We start from the raw sequence: 22,975 nt of genomic DNA on the forward strand, positions 1-22,975 counted from the left end.
GGCGAACAGTGGCCGGATAAGGCGGAATAAAGGCAGCACATGCGGGAATACATAGAGAATACGTGGAATACAGGTGCCTTATACGAAGGCACACTAGACAAACTCTGCCCGGACAAGGCGGAATACAGGACGAACGTACCGCCGGAACACGTAGAGAATACGCGGAATACAGGTGCCTCATACGAAGGTACACCTGGCGAACACTGGCAGGATAAGGCGAAATACAGGCAGAGCGTACCGGAATACGGAGGGAATACGCGGAATACTTGGAATACGTATTGAAAATAATGGTGCGCATTTTTGGAGTGGTACGAAATGGGCCATAGGTGTGATAAAGGGGAGAATATTGATTAACGGGCGGAGTTCCTACGGTGGATAAACAATGCGACCGCTAGTGAGTAACGGCGGAGTTATATGCTGCATGACAGTAACTTACATCATGTGCTGGGTCTGTACTCGGTCTGCATAATATCGCCTAATATAGTCAGTGAACGATTGTTTTCATTGTTTTGAAAGCGCTTGACTCGAAGCCAGTCTCAGTAAAACGGGGTTTGAAAAGTCTTTTACTTTTTCCCTAGACAAGGAAAAAAAATTCTCGTCCTATCCGGAAATCTTGACCGAATCCGTGGTGGTCTTGTGGTTTGCCTGCCAAATCTGCTTGAAATTCGGACTGCGTGTTCTTCCTGAATGGCGTGCTAGTCGATTAGACTCCGACAACTACAACTATTTCGATTCTCTGCTCGAGTTGTCTGGCCTTGTAAGTCTTGTTATGTATAGTTAGTGAATAATTTCACTTTGATATAAGAAAAATATCTATACAAGCTACGCTCGGCCTCCCCATAGTTTTATACGAGTATTTTGCAGTAGTAAAACTGAAGGCGCAAAATATAGCAGACTTCAATGGCGCTATGATTTTGCTAATAATAATAATGTAAATATGTGAGACGCGATTCACATCAACTGTGAAGTGAACGCGGTTCCTAATGTCAGTGCAACCACAGATAATTAGATAGGAAAACTTAAGTACTCTGATGATATGACCAAGAAACTGTACAAAAACGATTACAAAAAAGATACCACATTTCTACAAGCATGGTTATAATGTATTTGCAAATAAGCTTACTTTATTGAATTTTTTTTAGTTCCCGAATACAGCGACGAAAGAAGGCACAAGCTTTTCCCATTCCTGGTTAAAGTAATTCTGCACTAACAAAAAACACTTAAGCATTCCAGAATAAAAATCAAAATGCTTCACATCATCCATAGCAAACCGAGATCTATTTACACAAATGCCTAACCGCTAAAAAATTCGTAGCTCAGACTAAATGACGTGCAGATACGCTTCCTGCATGATCCACTCGTCGAGACGATCGTCGATGCGGAACCAGCACTCGTACAGACCGGCGTCCTTCCATGTGACACTGTGGATCGTCATCGTCGAGTTGCACTGACCTTCATAGGCGCCGTACCCAAAGCTTCCATAAAATCCCCACCAATAACTGGTCTTCTCGGCGACTTCCGGAATTGATCTGGCGACAAGTAAGTAATTTCCAGCGCGCCACAGGAAGCGGGTTTTGAGGTATCCGGGAAGGAAATTGAAGCGTACCGCGCAGACCATCTCCGCTGGGTCGCCGTAGCGGACGGTAATGTTCTTCATGGGCGGATTGAAGACGTTGTGGCGGAAAAGGGTCGCGCTGACCCAGTAGCGCTGCGTCGCCACATACTCGCTCCCGTTGAAGTACTGGCACTCGTACAGTCCTGTGGCCGCGTACGTAAAATTCGGCAGCGTGATGGAAAACGCACCCGTGGTCAGATTGATCATTTCGGCCTGCACCTTAAAGTCCGCCGGATCGTAGTCTGTCGTCCAGTTGCAACAATAATTCACCTCCTGCCCCCGTCCCATGTTTACCGCAATGCCCTGAAAAACGGGAACCTGCCATTCGTTGCGTGCGAACGCCGGCGGATTCCGAATGTCGTAAGCCTGTTAGTAATGCAGACAGTTAAACCATGCTGTATTTTTTGCCTCGCAATCGTTATTAGGATAATTAGGGCTAAGAAAATCTGATTCGGAAAACCAAATTAACACGAACACCTAAAGGGCATTCAAGAATTGCTAGATGTGCCATAACTAAACCGACGATGCGAATCTGACTGTGGAAAGCAAACCAACCTATTCGCCAGGCAAGCGACATAACATAATAAAATTGCTCTTTCACTACCAAGCACAACGGACGGTAAACAAAGAGCGCAGAAGAGGGGACAACAAGGTAATTAAGTATTCACTGTCAGCAACCATAATTTTCTGCGTGAAACTGGACTATGCCCGGTTTAAACCGGTATATCAGATTATTGCGGAAGTATTCTGCTTATTTCCAGCCGACTCATTTGCCTGCGACTCTGCACGCGCGCGCGTCGTCTTACGGTACGAGTTACCACAAATCGGGCAATATTACAGCCTTCAAATGCCACACTCACCTTTGGTGTGTTGTTAAGGTTGTTGTTGCAGGGAATCACCAGTGTGCCACCCTCTGGGGCTCTGATAACCTCCGTCCCCGGCGGCCATTCCGCGATTGGGTATCCCTTGTTCGACGGACCACGGCCGTAACCCTGCAGATGCATGGTTCCGCTCCCGTTACGTTGTTTTGCTTCGTTCAAGACCCGATTCACTACGACGAAGAAATAACTCAAATAAGGCAAAAGGGGCGTAAAATAAGCGCCGCAGCGCGCCACTGCAAGATCCTTTGGTTACACGAAGCTGCGGTCATACTTTGTACGGCACGTACAGACACAAACTACCTAAAATAGCTAAATACAGCGGATGCATAAAAAAATACCCAGTTTGGCGTAATAAAATAATTTCTGGAAATAAAAGGGATAAATCAGTTCGGAGGTGAGCAAAGAACTGGCAAAAAAGGCAGTAAAAATCATAATGATACTAGTAATCTTAAGCTGAGAACGAAGCGAAAGTACGTATTGTATATCGGCCTGAAGACGGGCCGGCCGGCTAATAGCGTAACACAGCGATTCGTGAATACGGTGTACATGTACTGTATTTACACAGGGTTAGGAAACCGGATGGGACGGGCCAGCACACACGGACCGTCGGTTACTTTGATCTCGAAGGAGAAAGGAGCCGACACTCATGTGCGCGGCTCGGCCCCTGAAGCGTTCCTTAAAACCTGTGAAAATACAGTACTGACATGCTATACGGAAGTCGCACCGACTACCGTACTCGATGACCAACCATACACAGTCGATAGTGACTCGGTACAGTGGGAATACACTCTGGACTCCGATGAGTGGTCGTACACAAACAAACTACTTCCGCTAGGTACTACGGATGTGCCTAACGAAAGCTACCGAAACCCAAACACTCAGGAACTTCCCAAATGTTTAATCAACAAAACAGAACGCACTTCTACCAGAAGGTCACACCAACATTCTAGTAAAACCTAACTTCTCAGTCTTCAGACTCTCCTCACTCGTCAAGCCAAAGACTCGAACACCTCCTCAACACACTGAACATGCAACGAGAATCGCTAATGGAATTAGTGATCAAATGCGTTAGATAAGAACAGCAATCGTACGTAACAGAACAGATAACGTACGTCACAGCACGTACGTACGTAATACACGCTTTCTACGCACAGCGTGTTACCCCCACTGCGCGGAATTAACGTCCGCGTTAATTAACAGCAAAACAAATAAAACCAAAACCAAGTCAAAGAAACACTCAAAATCCAGGAAAAGTACCGTAATCCTGGAGGATCCATCGCATCATCCGTGCATCATCATCCGTGTGTGGAATCCGGGGTATAACGGGGGTTCGAAGAGCGGTCCAAATCAGCGATCCGTTCACGTCCTCCGGAGTTCCTGGTTCCACACGGGTTCATCATCATCCATCCAAACGTTGAACTTTCCATCCGTTCCATCCATGAGTTTTTCATCCATCCTCTCCCTCCATAGAGCTCAAGGATGCACAGTCAAACAGGCCAAACACATCAGAAATGGCACGATTTCTGATACAACTGGCCACCGCAATCAATCAACAGCACACATCAAAAAGGATAAATAAAATCCATTTTACAGCATCTTCAAAGTGCACCATAAAGTGAAAATCAATTTTCGCTTATTACTGGCACTCACCCCCACTGCAAGCTTGCACTTGCAGTCAAACGATCAAACGAAATCTGAACCAAGCAAATCACAAGAACCAACACAATTGTACGGTTCTTGTAACGATCAAGCAACCTCGGCCATTACAGCCATCCTCATCCAGAATAAACTCAGGGATGATCAATCAGAACTGGATTAAACGCATCTAGTTCTCAACCAACAAACAGTAAACTGTACTGTTTACAACTGCAGAAATTGAAAATGATATCAGAGAATCATTCTCGAAAACTGCCAAAACTGCACCGCAGCAAAGCACGTAACTGCAACACCGGCGGTTACGGCACAACACACCAAGTACTTACACGATAAGTACTCGTACTAAATTTCAATTTTATAAACAGTCATAATCATCAACTGTTTACTATCAATCACCATTACAATCACCATCCCCTTTTTGCTGATTAATTCTGCGGCTGCGAGTAAAGCAAGTTACTGTCAACACACCCGTGACAGAAACAGCGGACTCACAACGTTGCATTCATAACTTAAACGTGAGCATGACAATGCACACATTCTACTCCCATTTCCCACAACTGTGCATTCATTCCCGGCCAGTAATAATTCCGTAGAATATGCTTACGTACTGACCAACAATCATGCAATTTACCAGCATGATACCTATCATGGCATTCTTGTAACAGGTCCTGACGGCTTACTTCCGGTACGACAACACGGTGTCTACCGTATCTAAAGCCCTTGCTACGGTACACGATGCCACGATAAATGTGAAACTGTTTTACATTTATTTGTTCATCCCGACTCATTTCTGCTTCGGGATTTTCAATCAGAAACTTTAGACGCTTATCATAAGCACATCTTGTCTGCTTCTGACGCCAGCTTCCGCGAGCCTGAGCACCCCCACTGCGAAGCGAGTGTCTCATTGGACGGCGTACCGAGCTCAACTGATCTTGGGCAGCTACGCTCTCACGGCAAGTTTCCTCCCGTGCAGCAACTTTCTGTGCACGTTTAACCTGCACACCGAAAGAATTAACTTCCGGTTTACGCATCAAACACAACCCCAAATTATTACTTTCGGGATTTGTCCCTGTCGACTTTCTCATCATGTAAGCCTTGACAACATGATCAGGCGGTTCAGCCGTCACAGGCTTCCGTGGTTCAGTGCTGGTACACTTCTTACCAACATGTGCACCATGACACTTGAAACAAATCGGCTGTCCGTCTGGGAAATACCACTTCGCGTAATTAATGGTAACCTGCTTACCATTATCACTTGCAGTCCCACCGGACTTCTTCAACTCACTAACAATGGCCTTATCTGTACTGTTGTTAGCATCACTTGGCTTCCTGCCACTGAACTGCTTCTCATCCGAGTAAATCGAACCCGGATTACTATTCCGCAGTTTAAACTGCAACTTCAGTTCTGACAGAAATTCTTCTACATCTGTCACTCTTTTTTCTTCCATGTACTTAAACCAACTGAAACGATTCTTCTTTAAACCTGCTTCAAATAGTACACACGTTCGGATTCGCTCAAGTCTAACTTTTTGAACGAAGTCGTGAACCCGTCAAGATACGAATTCGGAGTATCGTCATTATTGAAATGACGATCGGCTACCTTATCGCGAACAGCCATCAAATCTTTCTCATCCGAGAAATGTTCTCGGATCATCTTCCACTCGGACCACTTCAACTTCTTACTTGAATCGTACTTATCTAAGTACCAGGTAAGCGCCGTACCAGTAAGGCAGCGCGACAGGCACTTACTGATGACGTCACTGTCAGCCCAACTGTTGTGGTTCTTACAGTTATCCACACTTTGGATAAACTGTTCAACCTTATTAGTATCCGTTTTTCCATCAAACTTTTCAGGATACATCGTATCCGTCCTGAACGCGCCCTTCATCGCGCTAGTAAACTTCTCCATATCGAATGGAGCGGAAACAGTACTACCGCCCTTGATCTTCTGTTCCTTCAATCGACGATCAAGTTCAGCTACCTTTGCTTCCATTTTGGCCAAAGCAATTGTGCTGACTTCAGATATCGTAGGTGAGGGACTGCGCGACTCACCCAAACATATCTGAATATTATGAGCACGTTCACGCAAATCCAGAAATTCATCCAGTTTGTGGTTATCCTTAACCACAAAGACGGGCTTCTGAATTGCACTGTACAGCTTTCATACAGGATCAGCCGCATCCTGTACTACAAAGCTGCGTCGATCTGCCTCAACATGCGGAACAAAGATGACGTCATCATTAACTGAATGTCGTCTATTATTCCGATCAGCTTTAAACATGTCGACTTTAGCTTTAAAAAGCTTTCTGCTCAGTTAGAAACTTTTCATTCTTCTTATTCAAAGCAGCTGTGCCTTCTTGAAAACTTTTCTGCGCCTGCTGCTTTTCCAACTGGAATTTCTGTTTTTCCAGTTGCAACTTCTTGCTTTCTTTATTGACATGCTCGAACGCGTCCTGCATTAACTTTGCATCTCGCGTACGCATAATGCCAAGCAATTTCACCTGATCAGCAAACTTGTTATTGCGATCAACAACATCGTCATATCTTTCGATTAAATCGTTATACTTTCCAGTTAATTCATCATGTTTCAAAATGAGCGCATGATATCGAACCTTTTCTGCATCCAACTCTTTACGTAACTGATCAACCATGATAGTGGTTGATGACTCATCGCCTTCTTTGGCAACAGACTGACTGTAGTGCAAATCAGCGGCATTATCGCGCTGATAATCAACACCATGCAGTTCTAACTCAGTATTGTTATCATCTTGATTAACTTCAACAGAACAATCTGGAGCATTATTTATCTGCTCCAACATCTTATTCATCGCAGTCAGGTCCAGATGCTGATTTACCGCGGTATCCTTCGCAGTACCATCCACGTCACTGGCTGACAGTGCATTGCCCTCACTGACTGTAGATTGCACAGCAACGCTTTGCTGCACATCCGACCCTGGATGAGCTGCTTTGCTGCTACCTGCTGCAGACGTATCCGGCTTCTTACGAGCAAGATGCTGCATCCACTTACCATGCAGTTCAGTGCCGTACTGCTGATCGTAATCATGCAAGGTCAAATGGATCGTTCTACGGGCGGGAATCTTCCTTCCTGCCTGGATCCACTGATCATAACCTCCAGGTTTTTTACCACCTTTTAAATCATATTCAACCCACTCCTGGCTTAACTCACCAGTACGAGGAAGAACAATTTCCCACTTCTTACAAAATTCACCAACCTGTTCGTCTTCAGGGAGAAACCATTGCACTATAGGCGGAGACAGATAATCCGCCTTTTCCAGCATGGCTTCGACTCTTCAACTCTAATCATCCCTTTTCGTCTGGATGATTTACTTTGCCCAGTTGATGGCTCTTCTCTACCCTACTCCTGTCCAGCAGTTAATGCTGATGGTTCAGACAGTACACCATCCATTTCACCTGCTTGACAAACACAGACACGAAATCCAGGTCAACGTACCCGGATGCAAGTCTGTCCGAATAACAAGGCTTACGCCACAACTTCTCAGTACACACCGTACCAATCAACAGTACAAGAACAGATTATGGACTCCCGTCCTGCACCTGGCTCGCACTTAGGAACCGTGCCTCGCGTGACCTTCTGAAGTCACTGCGGTAACAAACTGCGGTCTAGCACGTGGCTCTCACTTAGGAACCGTGCCTCACGGGACTCTCTGAGGATCCGCGTGGCCAACCAACACAACCAAAACCAAAACAAAGAAACCAGACACTTACCAGACGATCCAGAACTCCCAAGGGTTGTTAAAATCCGGAAGGCGCCATGACATGCTATACGGAAGTCGCACCGACTACCGTACTCGATGACCAACCATACACAGTCGGTAGTGACTCGGTACAGTGGGAATACACTCTGGACTCCGATGAGTGGTCGTACACAAACAAACTACTTCCGCTAGGTACTACGGATGTGCCTAACGAAAGCTACCGAAACCCAAACACTCAGGAACTTCCCAAATGTTTAATCAACAAAACAGAACGCACTTCTACCAGAAGGTCACACCAACATTCTAGTAAAAGCTAACTTCTCAGTCTTCAGACTCTCCTCACTCGTCAAGCCAAAGACTCGAACACCTCCTCAACACACTGAGCATGCAACGAGAATCGCTAATGGAATTAGTGATCAAATGCGTTAGATAAGAACAGCAATCGTACGTAACAGAACAGATAACGTACGTCACAGCACGTACGTACGTAATACACGCTTTCTACGCACAGCGTGTTAGTACTAATATACGCAATCTTTGTCGCCTTTATTTTAGCATCATAAGAATCTATGAATAATTCTACTGAATGTCGTTTCGTTTTATGGTCGAAACAAATCTGTGAGTGCGAAGAGAGGACGATAAAAAGTCAGACAGCAATACACTAGCGGAATCTCCATTACACACTACACAAAATGCCTGGTGTAGCGGTCTCATTAGCAGCGCCGTCAGATTAGCAGCAAGGAAAGTTTCATTGGTGCTGTTGAAAGCAATGGGAACGCCTACGCTACGCCCCTTTCTGGATCCAAACAGCACTGCAGATACTTACTGCTGCTGCTATCATTCTGGGTAGTGACGCAATATTTGCGTAGCAGTTGCTATTGCTGTTTATTTTCTTGGCTGAAACAAATAATTTATAAAATAATGTGATTTGAACTTTTGCATGACAATGGAAGAGAGGATTATATTTTGCAAAACTGCTTTGAGTTCTTTGTGTGAAACAGCTCGAACGTGTTCGTCCGGTTTGTATGTTCAAGCTGCAGCAATATGGGAGGAACTGGGTTCTCGGGGTTTCACGCTTGATTCCTTGAACTATCTGGATGAACTGAATCCAGGACAGACCGCAACTGAAGAAACAAAGCAACTCAGAGCTCTTGTTCCTATAATCTTTGACACGTCTCGCGCACTCCAGACCACGGGTGATGGAAACTGCTTTTCAACGCTTTGGCGATACTTGGGAACGGTACAGAAGCACTAGCAGTTGAGTACCGGCTTAGAACAGCTCTCTGCTTGATTTTGGAAAGAGAAGCTTTAATTATTCACCCAAATGATCAAAAGATTCTTGTTGTCGCTTCGAGAAACACCAGAAGACATTAGTAGCATCTCTTGCACAGTTTTGTGCAGAGCGGCATATGTCAAATTTGCACCTGAAGTATGTGGATAAAGAATCTCTAGAACCAGTAACGCGCAGAAACAATATTTCTGAAGATTGTATTTGGATCCTGCCATCGGAAATGTACGTACCGTGGCTTGATGAGCATGCTGTGAAAATTACCCAGGATTGTAGCTGGACCTGCTATATGTGGATAATTGCTGCTGCGGTTGCGCACGACAATAATATTATCATCATACGCCCGCAGGTCAGTTTGATCTCAAGATCAAATACGGAACTCAATAACAAGATTTCGTTGCTGTTATTCACATTGCATCTTTTACAGGGCTATCATTCGGTGTGGGTCCGCTGTAGAACCGATAAAGCAAAAAAGCCGTGGTGTTTGTTTTGGGAAAACAACCATTTTTCTGCCGTGCGACTCGACCTTTTCGCTAACGGCATTCTTTTGGAATACCTTGATTCTTTGGAAGCAAAAGATAAATCCCAACTGACTGAAGTTGAAGTGTGGTGCATCTGCGATTTTCCAAATATGGTACGCTTTCAAGAGCACTCACTCTTCCTTTCAACAAATAGCACTGCCGAACATGATCAGGATGTGGTCGATGTACCGGAAACCATAAACCAAGCAGAGGAAGTTTTTGCTTGTGAAAAGCGACGCAAACCTTTATCTACTACGATTTTATTCAAGAAAGGATTGATGAATTCTTATACCGCCGACATAATGGAGCCAAAAGGTCAACTATAGTCTATAAAAATGCATTTTTTAATATCATTGTTTTTTTCTTAATTGTTGCTTTTTAGGCTCTGGTTTTGCTGGTGACGTCGCAGCAGAAGGTAAAAAAATTAAAGTTAAAGTTTCAGTATGATTTTCACGTTAAATTGCTATAGAAGAACGAGTCTTTGGAATTGTGACGCATCTGTTCCAAGGTCAGTTGGACTCTTCAAAATTTTCCGTCCGAGGTTTTATCAGCGACGCAACAATATCAAAAATTGAGCGCCTTACAAAAAGATTGAAAGATAAAGATGTAAGCAGTAATTTCTTGTTGTGATCTCAAGATCAAAACTAACACCTACTTTGGAAATTTAGGCACTCTCACTAGAGGAACGAAATCTTCTGCGGTCGCGATCACGTTTTTTTTACTTTGGAAAGTTATCTGAAGAAAATTATAGGTTTCGGTATGACGATCTGGGAAATTTGCTGTACAAGACCAAGCCATGTCAGGAGAGAGTGTTCTGCCGCTTCCGCAAGGCTTTCGAAATCGTATGGAGGAACCATCTCTCTCCATCGCTGACATGTGCGCCAAAAAGCGCAAATCTATTGGCAAAGCAGTCGCTTCGACAGATATACTGCCCCTACGCCAAGACCGTTGCGGCTTCTATAAAAGATATTTGCAAGGGCTGTCAAATTACTCGCCAGGCTAAGCCAGTCCTGCCGTATGTCCCAAAAATAATTCGAGTTCATGAAATAATGGAAAGGCTGCAAATCGATTTGATCGACATGGCGCCGGACTCTGATGCCGGGATGCGATTGAACTATGCTGAGTATCGTTATGTGTTATCTGTTACGGAATGTCTAACGCGGTACTGTTTTTTGTATCCTTTGCGATCTAAATCCGGCCAAGAAATGCGAAAAACCTTGCAGCTTTTTTTTATAAATGAGGGCGGCCCACAGCTGCTTCATAGCGACAATGGAAAGGAATTTGTCAATAAGCGCGTTAAGGAGTTGTTAGAACCTGCTGGAACCGTTTTTGTTCACGGTGCACCATACCATCCACAATCTCAGGTTTGCCGTGTAGTAGCGTTCTATGTTCCTCAACCATTTCATTTTGTTTACTAGGGACAAGTTGAACGGCTAAATCAAAAAGTGAAACGTGTTTTGGCTCATCTTATGGCTAACACGGATGCCGCTTTACAAGCGATCGCGTGGCCTTACTTGCTTCCAACAGTTCAGCGGATCCTCAATTGTACTGACCACCATTCCATTGGTATGACACCGTTCGAAGCATTTAAAGGATATCCCTCATTACCGGATGGAAACGAATTTGGCATCGGTAAACGTAGTGAATATAAGAATTAATAATATGCAATACCCTTGATTAACGCTTTGATGTAACTCGCAATCATGTGATCTCAAGATCAAATAAAGTTTTATTTCTCTTAGAACTGGACCCTATCGAGCCGAACGAGTACCAACTGGACATGCTACGGAACCTCACTCCGGAAAAAATTTTGACGAAGAAGAAGAATTTCAAACCATTGAAGAAGTTGAGCAGTACGAAGAGGATTGCGATGAAAATATTGCTAGCCATTTAGACCGATTAGAAAAACTACCGGAGCCGGTGCGTTCCCATGCTTTAACTGGGCTGGAAACGCTTGCATTTCGTCGGGCCTGTGTCAGAGATACGATACTGGAATGTGTGGAGCGGCGTTTTTATCGCAACGTTTACAAGCCCGCAGTAGCATCTCGCAAAGTCTCCATTGAAAAAGGTGACATATTTCTTTGGAAGCCGACGTTTCGAAAGAAGCCTAAGAGCAGCGCACGGATTCGTTCAAAAGTCGTAAGAATAACTGAAACTTCACGCACACTCCCGGGTCGGTTTAGGATTGAGTATTACGGGAACGGCGACAGAGATCCGCCATGCAGAACTGCTGAAAACGCAAAAATGTTCACAGAAATGTATGTCAACGGGAAAGAGCTTCTTTTTAGCAGAAAATCGCAAAGCAATGTAGATATTTCGGATTCAACGACTTTGGCTTATTCTGTGCGTGATGACGTATGCCAGACTGCTCCAACCAAAGAGGAAATCGAAAAACTGATACCAGACTTTGCCGACAAGATGCGACAGTATTTCAAAGAAAACGGATTTCTGTCGAAAGTAATTCCTAAAGATTTGCCATCAACTTTAGAAATTGAAACGTATTTTGGTTTCCTAGAAAAGATTGCTGGTGAGCATTACAAAGAGACACACTGTCCGGGGTCAAGCATTCTGGATGCGGCGCTGCAGGAGCTGTATCAGATGCGTCAGGAGAAGGACATTGGGTGTTGGATGAGTGGCCTTGAGAAATGGGAATGCTTGACTAAACGAGACTGCTACAAGATTCAGAACTACTTAGCTGGAAGTGACATGTATCACAAAGGATCGTGTCTAGACTGCCTTGGTGGTATTTCAGGCTGCACTCATTCTTGCTGCGATGACCTTTTACTTAAAATCTGCGCTAGACGCGGTGGTACTTTTGTGCCAATTTGATAAGAATTTAAACTCGACTTTGATCTCGAGATCAGACAATGATTGCAAATCTCAGTTTTCTATTAAAAGCCACTGCACTACCGTTTAGCACTGTTATATCTGCAAATCATTACGGCTTGTAATCTATACAGCGTCTAACTAACGTGCCTCTAACTAAGGTGCCTCTAGACATACTAGATTTAGGTACCGGATAAAGTAAATAAAACAATCCGGACATAAAACACAAGAAAAAAGTTCTACAAACGCCTTGATATGAGCGAGGGTATCAGAACATTACATGATTTGGAGTACAGCTTAGATGATAGTACTCTGTATTTGTCAAAACTGCAAATAGTACGAGAATTTTCGAACTCTTAGGGATTGTTCAAACGACGAAGCTCTGAGCGGTTTTGCCAGCACCAGTGATGGGTTACTGAGTAGACAATAAGTAAGAAAAAGTTACTCAGTAAACAGTAGCGTAATATTAAGCGTTCAGTAACCAATAACGTTTTGAATCTGAAGTAAGAGTAACAGTAAGTAAGGTTTTTAAAATAATATTAAAAGTAAGTATAAAGTAATTTGCTCATCTTCGCGCTTCGCGCGAAATTTGCTTCCTAAAACATAAGTTTTAGTTATTAGTACTTGGCTTACTAAGTAATGTTTTGTAATTAGTAAAGAGTAAGTAAAAGTAGCGTTTGCGGCAGCGAAAAAGTAACAGTAAAGTAAATCAAAAGTTTTGCAAATTATCTTTCCAAAAAGGGCAGTGGCACTCTGCGTACCCGGCGAAAGGTCATGACTTATAAGCTGCCTGTCACTGACGCTTACGAATAAGAATTGTGGCAGGGTGCGATAAATCATATGCAGCCGAAAAGACTCGGTCATCTTTTGCATTCCGTTCATAATTCAGCACTTCAAGGATTTCGGACCACGTTCAAAAGGTAGTTGTGCAGGTCGTCGACATCGGTCATGACGATTTCAATGCTCCTACAGGAGTACAGGAGCTAGCGTCCTCGTCGTTAATATCCAGAACCTGGAAAGCGAATTTATATAATTGCGCACTTGCTTCGAAGAGGCAGAAACATCGTATGACTGTATAGTATAAAAAGATCATAGAAGCGCTATAAGTTTACATGACAGAGCACGGAACTTTGTACAGGTGGTTGGTGTACAGGTTGTCGTACGGACCGTACGGTGATTCGACTGTAACGGCAAAAACGAAAAATGCTTTGCAGAGGCTTACATCAGTTTCCACAATCATTGTCGAAATGAGAGCCGGTACGCCGCTGTCCACTTCCATAACTTTCACAACAATTTTGCTGTCCATCTCTCGATCTATCGTCGTTTCCAGCGTCAACCATCCGGATTTTGGATCTAACGCAACTGGCAATTGTGACGCGTTGACAAGGTCGTAGCGTATCATCGCATTCTGCCCATAATCCATATCATACGCCGAAACTGGAATTAATCGGACCGGAGCGGTGTAGTTCTCCGGCGTCTGGACGGTGACCTTATCGGCGAAAAACACGAGCGCATTGTCATTCTCATCGTTAATACGGGCCTGAAACTCCACATGGCTGACCAACAGCGGATTGTCTTTGAACGTCGCCTGTACGAATACTTGTTCTGCGCTTCAAAACCCAGTTCCTTAAACACAACGAGACGGCCGTCTTGGCGAATGGAAAACGGCAGTTCAGTTTGGTTTAACGCCGACGGGGGTATCACGGTAAAAATGACTGGCTAAGGTTATTTCAGTTTCACGGTCAGCAGAGTTGCGTTCAGTGGAGCGCTCTCGTGGATACTAAAAAGATACAGCAACTGGTCGATCTCGGGCAGAATGTTTGTGTTATCCACCACGAAAATTTCGACAGCCACTGAGGACCACTGCAAAGGGCTTCCTTCATCCGATGCATCGACGAAAGAGGACAACGTCTCGTTTGTGAATTCTGCAATAAATAAATTAGGTGCAACACATGCAACGTTAATTTTTGTTTTCGCGAGTTTAATTTCATAACTATACTAGTATCTTCGACTAAACTTTAAATCATGCAGCACGTGCATATACATGTACCGTGTCACCGTGAACACTGTCAATTCAGTTAATACGGATCCGAGTCATCCGACACTTCGTTCGGCATGTCTTGAATTGTCTTCGTTAAAAATATATGATATGATAATTTCTGTTGTCTGCCTTACCAGTGCCAAAAGGTTTCTTCAGTTTAATTATGCCAGTTCGGAAGTCGATGTAAAATAAATTAAAATGTCTGGAATTCTCTGAACTGATGCTATACACAACGGAACCATTCTGTCCAAGATCTCGATCGGTCGCCTCAACCTTCATGAAAAAAACAATTCTTAGCGCTGTCATATTTGAGCAATCGTTCTCACCAATCCCCTTCAGTATGGCTGCATCAGCAGCAAGGTTATCGAAGACAGTGACAGTGTAAGTCTTCTTACAAAGATTGGCGCTTCATCGTTCATATCTGCAACACAAATTTATCAATCAGTTATTTGTTGGGGCACGTAGAAAGAGGTGGGTGTGTTGAAGCTTAGCAGAGATAAATTTAAATATTGCGGTTAAGTACCGGTGAGAGTTATGTTGACTTGACAAAAGTCACGTAATCCGCCCAAATCTACCGCCTGAATCCAGAATAGGTAATCAGCTTGACGCTCACGATCCAGATTACCAGCCACGGAAATGATAGGGCTCTCGGCGTCAACAACAAAACGATCGTCACAATGGAGTATCGCAGCTGACCATTGCGTCCAGCGTCTAAATCACTGGCCCGAACCGCACCGATGACACTGCCCAGTGGGGCATTTTAAGCAGTAGTTAATGCATAGAATGGCCAGTCAAACTTTGGTGAATGGCGATTGGAAATGACCGGAAGAATCTTCACTTGAGTACACGCGACATGTACACCGTCCGACGCGGAAATATTCAGCTGGGCAGAACTCCGCAGGAAACCCGTTGCTCCAGAGAAAAACGCAACTATTCCTAAAGTACCACTCTGTTACCATTATGCTGTTTTTTATTCTAAAGATTATGGGCTTTTTTTGCATGTATCTACGAGTATATATGTATTTTCGAAGCAAACCATAAAAATTTAAGTATAATGATGTTATCTTCAGGCAAATTTAAATACAATAGTTTTAGATTTTCACAAATGCCTTCGGCCAATGGTGTTAATTGCCAGAGTTTAGTACCTTGTCTGTCGATGGTAAAGAGGCCGGTTGGACTTTCCTTACCGATAAACAAGTTTATTTAGTCATTTGTATCTCACCTTTCACTACGACGCGCAGGGTCATGGCTGAGCTGCGGCGAGGATGGCCGGCATCTGATACGATTATCGTCAGGTCAAGTTGGTCAATCATCTCGCGATCCAATTCGTTAATCAGATACACTGTGCCGCTAGTGAAACCAATCTGGAAATAAATCGCCGGCTTTGAACTCGTCCGCACCGCTAAGGCTCTTCTTGATGCCGCATCGGAAAACACATCTTCATCCGATTTCCGGTTGCGAATACGGCTTACGGTTACACGTGCAGCGTCTTCCGAACATTGCAGACTGAAGGGAAGTTCCGCGTTCTCGCCGCTATCGGCATCGGATGCCACAGGCTGACAGATTTCTTTTTTCCATGGTGTAGTCTCGGCTAGTTTGATTGTTTGAAGGTCACTCCATCTAAGAACCAATTATTTCATTAGCACTGTAATATTTATTCAATGTCTGAGAAATATTTCTTATTGAAAAAATTCGGTAAATTGTACTAATCAGATATATTAAGAAACTGAAAGTTTGTTTGGTTCATGTTTAATGTACACGTTAATTATAGCTCATTTTTGCATTGTGTCAGTCGAGAATGTCAACAAATACGACAATATCCGAGTATAAAATTTCCCATTTGGCCGGATCCATGGCACGTACACACAGCGTAAAATGTTTCTGTAGTTCGAAGAATCGAAGTCAACCGGCTCCAGCAGACGAATCACTCCTGTAATTACTGGCGCTATCATATTTCCGTTAGTTCACTACTCATATCGGCAATATCGATACATGATGTGAAATCAATGTCAAAATTGTTGAAGCGGTCGCCCTCCATGATAGTGTAGACGATCTCCCGGGAAATGTTGACCAAGCCGGCATAAGTCGCACTGACAGTAAGAAGCAGTGTCCCGACTTCGGCGGCTTCCGATACACTGGTGCGGTACGTATTTTGCGGGAAAAGTGGCACCGTATCCGCCACGATGCGAAGGAGAACGGCGGCGTCGGAATGCAGGCTGATGTTACCACTGTCGCTCGCACGAATAGTATACGAAAGTTCCTGTGTTAACTCCTTTTCGGTCAAATCCTTCGCCAAACTCGCATCGCCGGTGGAAGAGTTTATTGATATTAACGGCTGGTTTAAAATCACTGAGACTTATTACACCCTTCTTCCTCTCGTCCGCATCGGTTGCGGTCACCTAAAAAGCATAATAAAATTAATATAAATCAGCTAACAATTTATCGCGTATTTGTTATACTAATTTTATAATCATTAATCAGCGCTTAAATCATGATAGGTTCAGGCATTAATTACTTTCCCACAAGTAAACCTTTTTTGCCGTAAACCGGTGTAGCCATTACATAAACAGAATCGTTAAATTTGGGCGGATTATCGTTTTCATCTAGCACAGCACAATTTGATTTCCGTGCCCGCTTTTTGTTTGTGGCCTCGGCAAAGCTGACAGCTTCCATAATAAGCGTTATCGTTTTCGCCTGCTCCCGATCGAGCGAAACATTTGTGGTCGTCATAGTCCCTGTCAACGAAACGACGACTATCCAGAGATTTTCAATCATCATTTCATACCGGATATTTTCCCCCAAAAGAGAATCAGGCAATGAAAGACCACATTTCGTAAAACTGATTTCAGTATGTAATTACCCATCGTTGATTTATTCCGCACAGTGTGAGCGGGATGTGCTACTACAAAATTTACCTGACAACAGTATACATTCAAGTTTCACATAAAAAAGCTCAACAAAATATTGAAAGTCTAGCATATACATATAAAATTCAAACTAAAGAACAAAGTGCTAACAGGGCATCAAATCAACAATTTGCTCGCATTATTCGAGAATCTCACTGAATTTTTCGATATCAATGCTGACAATTCCCAACTTGTACTTGTACCAGGTTTTATCAATAAAATAAACCTCATTTTTGTGAAGAGAAACCCGTTCCTGTTTAGAGTAGTCTCGTTTTCCTTTCTCCAAAATGCCGAACGAATCGGTGGTGATCATCTGTGTAATGCGATCGATTTGACCATCATGATACAGGGTACGTTTTCCATCCAGGAAGCACATGTGCCGTACGGAACTCACGATTGAATGAGCCTAAATGGCAATTACAGTTACTACGCTTAATTACTTATTAAGTTTGAAGACTAAATACTTACGAACTGTTTTTCGAGCCGCATGAATGGGAGTCGACTGCCCTCGGACGGCGTTGGAGAACTTTGTCCAGCGCTGCTTGCCTTCAAATAACATTTCTTGTGATCTCAAGATCAAACTTAAGCAGTCTGAATTTTAACTACTTTATAAAATCTAGAGTTGAATGTGAAACAATGGTTTAATGCGTACCTCTATCGCCCGAAGTTTTGCAAGCATTTCCTCTTTCTCTTTTCGTAGGTTCACCAATTCTTCCGATATGGTGACAAGAGCGGTCTACAAAAACAGTTTGTAGCTCGAGTAACGCTTGACATCTGGCGTTTTGCATTAAAGCTGCCTGTGATCTCAAGATTAGATGTCGCATTTAAAATTACCTTCTCCTTCTGTAGGTTTGAAAGCGCTTCATCTCTTGCCTCACGCATTTTCTTCAGTTCTTTAGTGAGGTTGTTAGCGGACATCTACAAACACACGCATATACACCAGCTCCAGAACAAAAAGGTGCTTTAGCTTATTGCGTACATGTTCTTTCTCAAAACTGGACAGCGCTTCCTCCTTCTCTTTACGGACAGTTTCCAGTTCTTTAGCTAAGTCGCTCTGCAGATAGACATGTTGACGTTACGTTGCAAAGTAAATATTATTATTTTATGGATCAAATGTGATCTCAAGATCAATTGTGCCAAGCTTGAAACTTCAGAGGACTTACTGGTCGAGAATCCACAGTGTCAGTCTTGGGTGGAGAAATCTTTGCGACGACGTCAACCGGCGCAGCTGATCCATCGGCACTAGCAGTTTTGACTTTCTTGGCTCGGGACGAGGGAGACGAGACCGGCCGTTTGGTTCCAGCGGTAGTTGATGTCGTCGCCTTTGTAGCGGTAGCTTTTGCTTTGGCTGAACACGCAATATAGTACTTAAGCATGTACAGCGCAACAAAATTCAGAAATTCATACCTGCTTGTTTTAACGCCGTTACTGGGGCATAACTCCTTTGAGCGATTGCTTCTTTCAAAACTTTTTTAATGACTTCGTCGGTTTTCAAAACGGTCTTGATATCTTTAAAAACAATTCCACGGTGCTTAGCTTCACGTACTTTTCCCTCGACCTTAACTTTTTCGCTCTTGTCTGTTTCAAAAGGAACGTCAGCAAAACCGTCTCCGCTTTCCACGGCAGTCATGAATTCTTCCACAACGGCCCACGTATCAGCTGGAAGTCTGGCACATTCCAAGAAATACCGATGCGATGCACTCACATTCTGCAAAAGGATGAAACCCGGGCGATTATACAGTTTGATCCCAGGATCAGATATGCAACTATGGTAAATTTTGATAAATAAATACTCGTTAACGGCGTTTTGATCCCAAGATCAAACGGAAAATCTCTTTCTCACCTGAATCGACGTAACGGCAGCAATTTTTCGATTGCAGTTAATGACGACCGATTTATCATTATTCACTTCTACAGATTCATCGCCAATATCTTCCTGGTGCATAAAACAAATATCCCGAAACAAGCGGCAGAGGTCCCATATAGTCTCTTGGCGCTGGTTATTGACAGATTCTGCCTTTTGCCGCGCTAGACGCATGCCGGCATATTTTGACAAAGGCTTGTACACTTTCACAAGTACTTCGCTTTGTTCTGACCACGTCGAATCCTTTTCTTCAGCAAGTTCTTTCAAGGCGCGCAAACGGTGGTTACCTATAACAATTGTTGAATTCTGATTTTATTATTGCCAGGGCTGACACAAACATTACCGTCAATAATATACACGGGAATGCGATTCTCTTTGACTGCTTGTATAATGTCCTTGTCCAAAGTTCCATCGGGCTGCGCGTCAATGATTCCCGTTAAAAAGATGGACTGCGAAGACGGAGCTTTATCGCGAAAAGTTTCCTTGAAAGATTCCAAGTGCAGTGGATTTATAATCCGAATTCGGTGCTTTCCCTTAACAGCGTTGAAGAGATTATGCAGCGGCAACGAAGCTTCTCTTACTACAAAACAGGTGGAATCAGACTAGCAATGTGATCTTGAGATCAAACAACCAGTATTTCACATAATCATTAGCTTGATGCGCAACATACTCAGAACTTCTTCGCTTTCCAGGGCAAGCTTCTCGTGGATTCCGCCTGATGACTCATCTCCTGAAGTTCCAACCGCTCCACTAGACTGCAAAGAACAACTTGCGCTTCGAAAGCTGGATAACGAAGAATTTGCAACTGTTTCTTACCTGATCAGATGATAGCGCCATTATGATACAGGGTTAGCGGTTCTCCAGGCTCTTTTAGCAGATAAAATTCTTCACGTCTTTAAAGGGCCAACGCTAGGCGTGCTGTCGACCACGCTTCAGAACACCTTGCCCGTGATATGTCAACACCTTCTCAAAAAAATTGTCTTAGATAGCCAGTTTGCACGAGTTTTCAGCTGTGTGTGTGCGCATAGAATCCAGAAACGTAATGCACAAACCTGTTCGTTAATCCGTCTGGACAGAGCTGGGGACAGCCTGACGAGTTGGTGGAACCGCTGCTCGTCACCGCAGATCTCCGCAGTCTTGACGATCCTAGCTTTCAGACACTGCAATCATGGGGCATTATTTAGTATGAGGGAAGGAATGAGCTCGCCCGTAGCGAAGCATGGAAGCATGGTAGTGGAAAGAACTTTGAATGCTCAGGCTCGTGAATCGGCAGAGAAATAATGCACTGTCACGAAAAGATCAAAGGAGACCTACCAAGGCTCACGATAATATACGGACAACACCTGCGGCACGACGCATCCAGCTCAGAAAAGAACGTTTGAAAGATGAATTTCAAATTTCACAAGAGTATTTGAATAATTCGCTAAAAATTCTTTGAAATTAAAAACTATAATTAATGCAGAAAGCATGAAAGTGAGCGAATACGATTAGAGTTGAAACACAATGCAGGGTACGGCGGCGCTGCTGTTGCTAATTTGCAACTTGGACGCTGCTTGGTGACTGACAGCAATTCCAACCCCATTAACTTAGCAGCACCAATGGAAACAAGCCTGCTGCTAATTTCGCTGTGCTGCTAATGAGACCGCTACACCTGGTTTCACCTAACAGCGACTGAATAATCGGGGAAATGAAGCATGAATCCTTAACCATGCTGTTCTAAGCTAGATTCGAGATTCATCTTGTGCGCGAAGGCTCTTTCACGTGTTAGGTCCAAGCAGACTTACTGCACATTCCGACACGCACGAAAGGCGGACTCGCAACTTCGTGCCGGGAGAGAGGAAACAACGAAGCTGCCTTAACAAAAATGTTAAATTTCTACTCACATTTTTCCACAGTGAGACCTTTCTGAGCTGGGCAGGTGTGGATGCCAAGTACGCAGAAGGCCAGCACAACCACGACAGCAACCACGAGAAGAAATACAATTGCGCCCATTATCGAAGATTAGTCAGGATGAAATGACACAAGAGTAACAAAATAAACACGAGTACCTGATAGTAGAAAATGCTAACAAGTTTTATCAGGCACAAAACGAATCAGGCACAAGAAAACAGGCGCAAAATTTATCAGGCACAACGAAAATTACCAGGCACCAGGCACGACAATGCACAAGTTCAATCAGGCACAAGCCGCATAAGTTCAATTCGTGATGCGCAGGCGGAGTGGCAGCCGCCACAGATGTTGCTTCGCGCGTCACTAACTACAGGAATTTTGCATTGCGCCAAAAGGGGAACTGCGCCTACGCAACGTAACACGCGAAGATGGTTGCACTTTAGGCGTCCTGTTATTTTAATATATGCTGCAGCCATCGGCATCGCCACAGAATTTCTTGCTAGATTTACAAGGCAGCCAGCTAAGAGATGCCCAGAAGTCAGCGTAAGTCTGTAGTCCCGTAACTGATTAAAAAGTGTAATATGTTCTGTAAATACCGGGTGGCCGAACAAAATGTCACCTAGGTTTACTAAGGTGCCCTGGGCCTATCCAGTGCTTGATTGACATGATGTTAGTTTTATTGGAAAGAGAAATTTTTATGACACAAAAACGTTAAGCCAAACCAACAGGATAAAAGGGTTTCCTTTTTCCCGGCAGTACTGTATTTTAAAAAAATGGGTAGAGCTGAATAATGTCCTGGAAATACAAATTCAAATTTTCCTATTTTCAAATTAAAATTGCAGATACTCAACCACGTGCAATAATGTCTGTGACGTTACTGTTTCGCAAAGAGGGATTGTTACTGATTTGTTTATTGTAAAGAACAACGACATTTTAGTGACCCTGCCTGGCCAAGGAGCGAAAGATTTGAAACTCCCCACATTTGATCCTCATGAAACGGGTATCAGATTTTTCGAAAAGAATTTCATACCATCGCTTCAATAGAAGTCCTGGTTCAAACATGTTTTTGAAAGAGTAACCACCCACCTACAATTGCCAGTTAAAGCGGCTTTTTTCGGTGCACCCTGTCATGAACAAAAAAATTGTAACCAATATATTCAGAAAAACAGATGAAAAAACTCTTGATTTTTTCGAAAAGTTGAAAAGGTTGCATAGCGCATAGTCCATCCAGCGCTTGCACCATGCCAACAATTTTTTCCCAATTGAAACACAAAGACCTTCCTTAGATAAAACGATTTAAAAAATTTAAATATTGCGGAGAGACAAAAAGTGAGACGAAAATTTTAACTTTGCGAGCTGGGACACTAACATTTTCGACACCAATGTACTTGGCGCCATTGTTGACGAGAAGCCTCAACTACACTGTATTCCAAAAATTATTTTATTGCTTCTTGTAGCTCATGAAATTGTCTATCGAGCAAGTCCATGCAGCCTGGATTACGTCAAGGAGTTCGCGCGGGCCAAAATAAAAGCGCTTGGTGACATTTTGTTCGGCCACCCGGTAGTGTACCCTACAACAGGAGTATCTCTTATATTTTGCGCACGTAGCTTTAGCTGCTCAGGTTTTGAGTGATTTGGGCTGCCGTGACGAAATTAGTTGCATTTTGCATTCGCAATAACCTTTTCGTTCATTTCCTGCCGGTAATTTTTTGCGCATCTCATTTTTTCGTAGCAGCTTTAAGCGTACGGC

The 22,975-nt window shown here is 43.6% G+C and overlaps 2 protein-coding genes and 3 long non-coding RNA genes across 6 annotated transcripts; 1 reads left to right on the forward strand and 4 right to left on the reverse strand.

Annotated features, from left to right (window-relative positions):
- The first annotated feature begins 461 nt into the window (after nt 1–461).
- Nucleotides 462–2,261, forward strand: LOC129583037 (uncharacterized). Its single transcript, XR_008689714.1, has 3 exons — nt 462–757; nt 1,143–1,195; nt 1,316–2,261. It is a non-coding gene; the product is annotated as an uncharacterized LOC129583037 (long non-coding RNA).
- Nucleotides 1,150–21,469, reverse strand: LOC129583035 (uncharacterized). Of its 2 annotated transcripts, none has more exons than XM_055474727.1 (3): nt 21,219–21,469; nt 2,476–2,666; nt 1,150–1,981 (listed from the first exon to the last, which is right to left on the reverse strand). In XM_055474727.1, the coding sequence occupies exons 1-3, from the start codon at nt 21,325–21,327 to the stop codon at nt 1,322–1,324; spliced, it is 960 nt and encodes a 319-aa protein (XP_055330702.1). In that variant the 5' UTR covers nt 21,328–21,469; the 3' UTR covers nt 1,150–1,321. The 2 variants fall into 2 exon arrangements, with proteins under 2 accessions (XP_055330702.1, XP_055330703.1); XM_055474728.1 differs by lacking the exon at nt 21,219–21,469 and adding an exon at nt 3,754–4,342.
- On the reverse strand, nt 8,600–14,292 carry LOC129583036 (uncharacterized). Its single transcript, XR_008689713.1, has 3 exons — nt 13,747–14,292; nt 13,332–13,536; nt 8,600–9,013 (listed from the first exon to the last, which is right to left on the reverse strand). It is a non-coding gene; the product is annotated as an uncharacterized LOC129583036 (long non-coding RNA).
- On the reverse strand, nt 14,382–15,234 carry LOC129583038 (uncharacterized). Its single transcript, XR_008689715.1, has 3 exons — nt 15,089–15,234; nt 14,700–14,986; nt 14,382–14,449 (listed from the first exon to the last, which is right to left on the reverse strand). It is a non-coding gene; the product is annotated as an uncharacterized LOC129583038 (long non-coding RNA).
- On the reverse strand, nt 16,619–20,817 carry LOC129583034 (uncharacterized). Its single transcript, XM_055474726.1, has 13 exons — nt 20,650–20,817; nt 20,388–20,495; nt 20,152–20,298; nt 20,006–20,090; nt 19,679–19,915; nt 19,315–19,622; nt 18,879–19,179; nt 18,635–18,819; nt 18,451–18,525; nt 18,306–18,389; nt 18,124–18,207; nt 17,940–18,017; nt 16,619–17,877 (listed from the first exon to the last, which is right to left on the reverse strand). The coding sequence occupies exons 3-13, from the start codon at nt 20,170–20,172 to the stop codon at nt 17,611–17,613; spliced, it is 1,725 nt and encodes a 574-aa protein (XP_055330701.1). The 5' UTR covers nt 20,173–20,298; nt 20,388–20,495; nt 20,650–20,817; the 3' UTR covers nt 16,619–17,610.
- Nucleotides 21,470–22,975: the final 1,506 nt, after the last annotated feature.

This window comes from Paramacrobiotus metropolitanus, unplaced genomic scaffold (assembly GCF_019649055.1).
Source record: "Paramacrobiotus metropolitanus isolate TYO unplaced genomic scaffold, Prichtersi_v1.0 Parri_scaffold0000009, whole genome shotgun sequence".
Classification (NCBI taxonomy): Eukaryota; Metazoa; Tardigrada; class Eutardigrada; order Parachela; family Macrobiotidae; genus Paramacrobiotus; species Paramacrobiotus metropolitanus.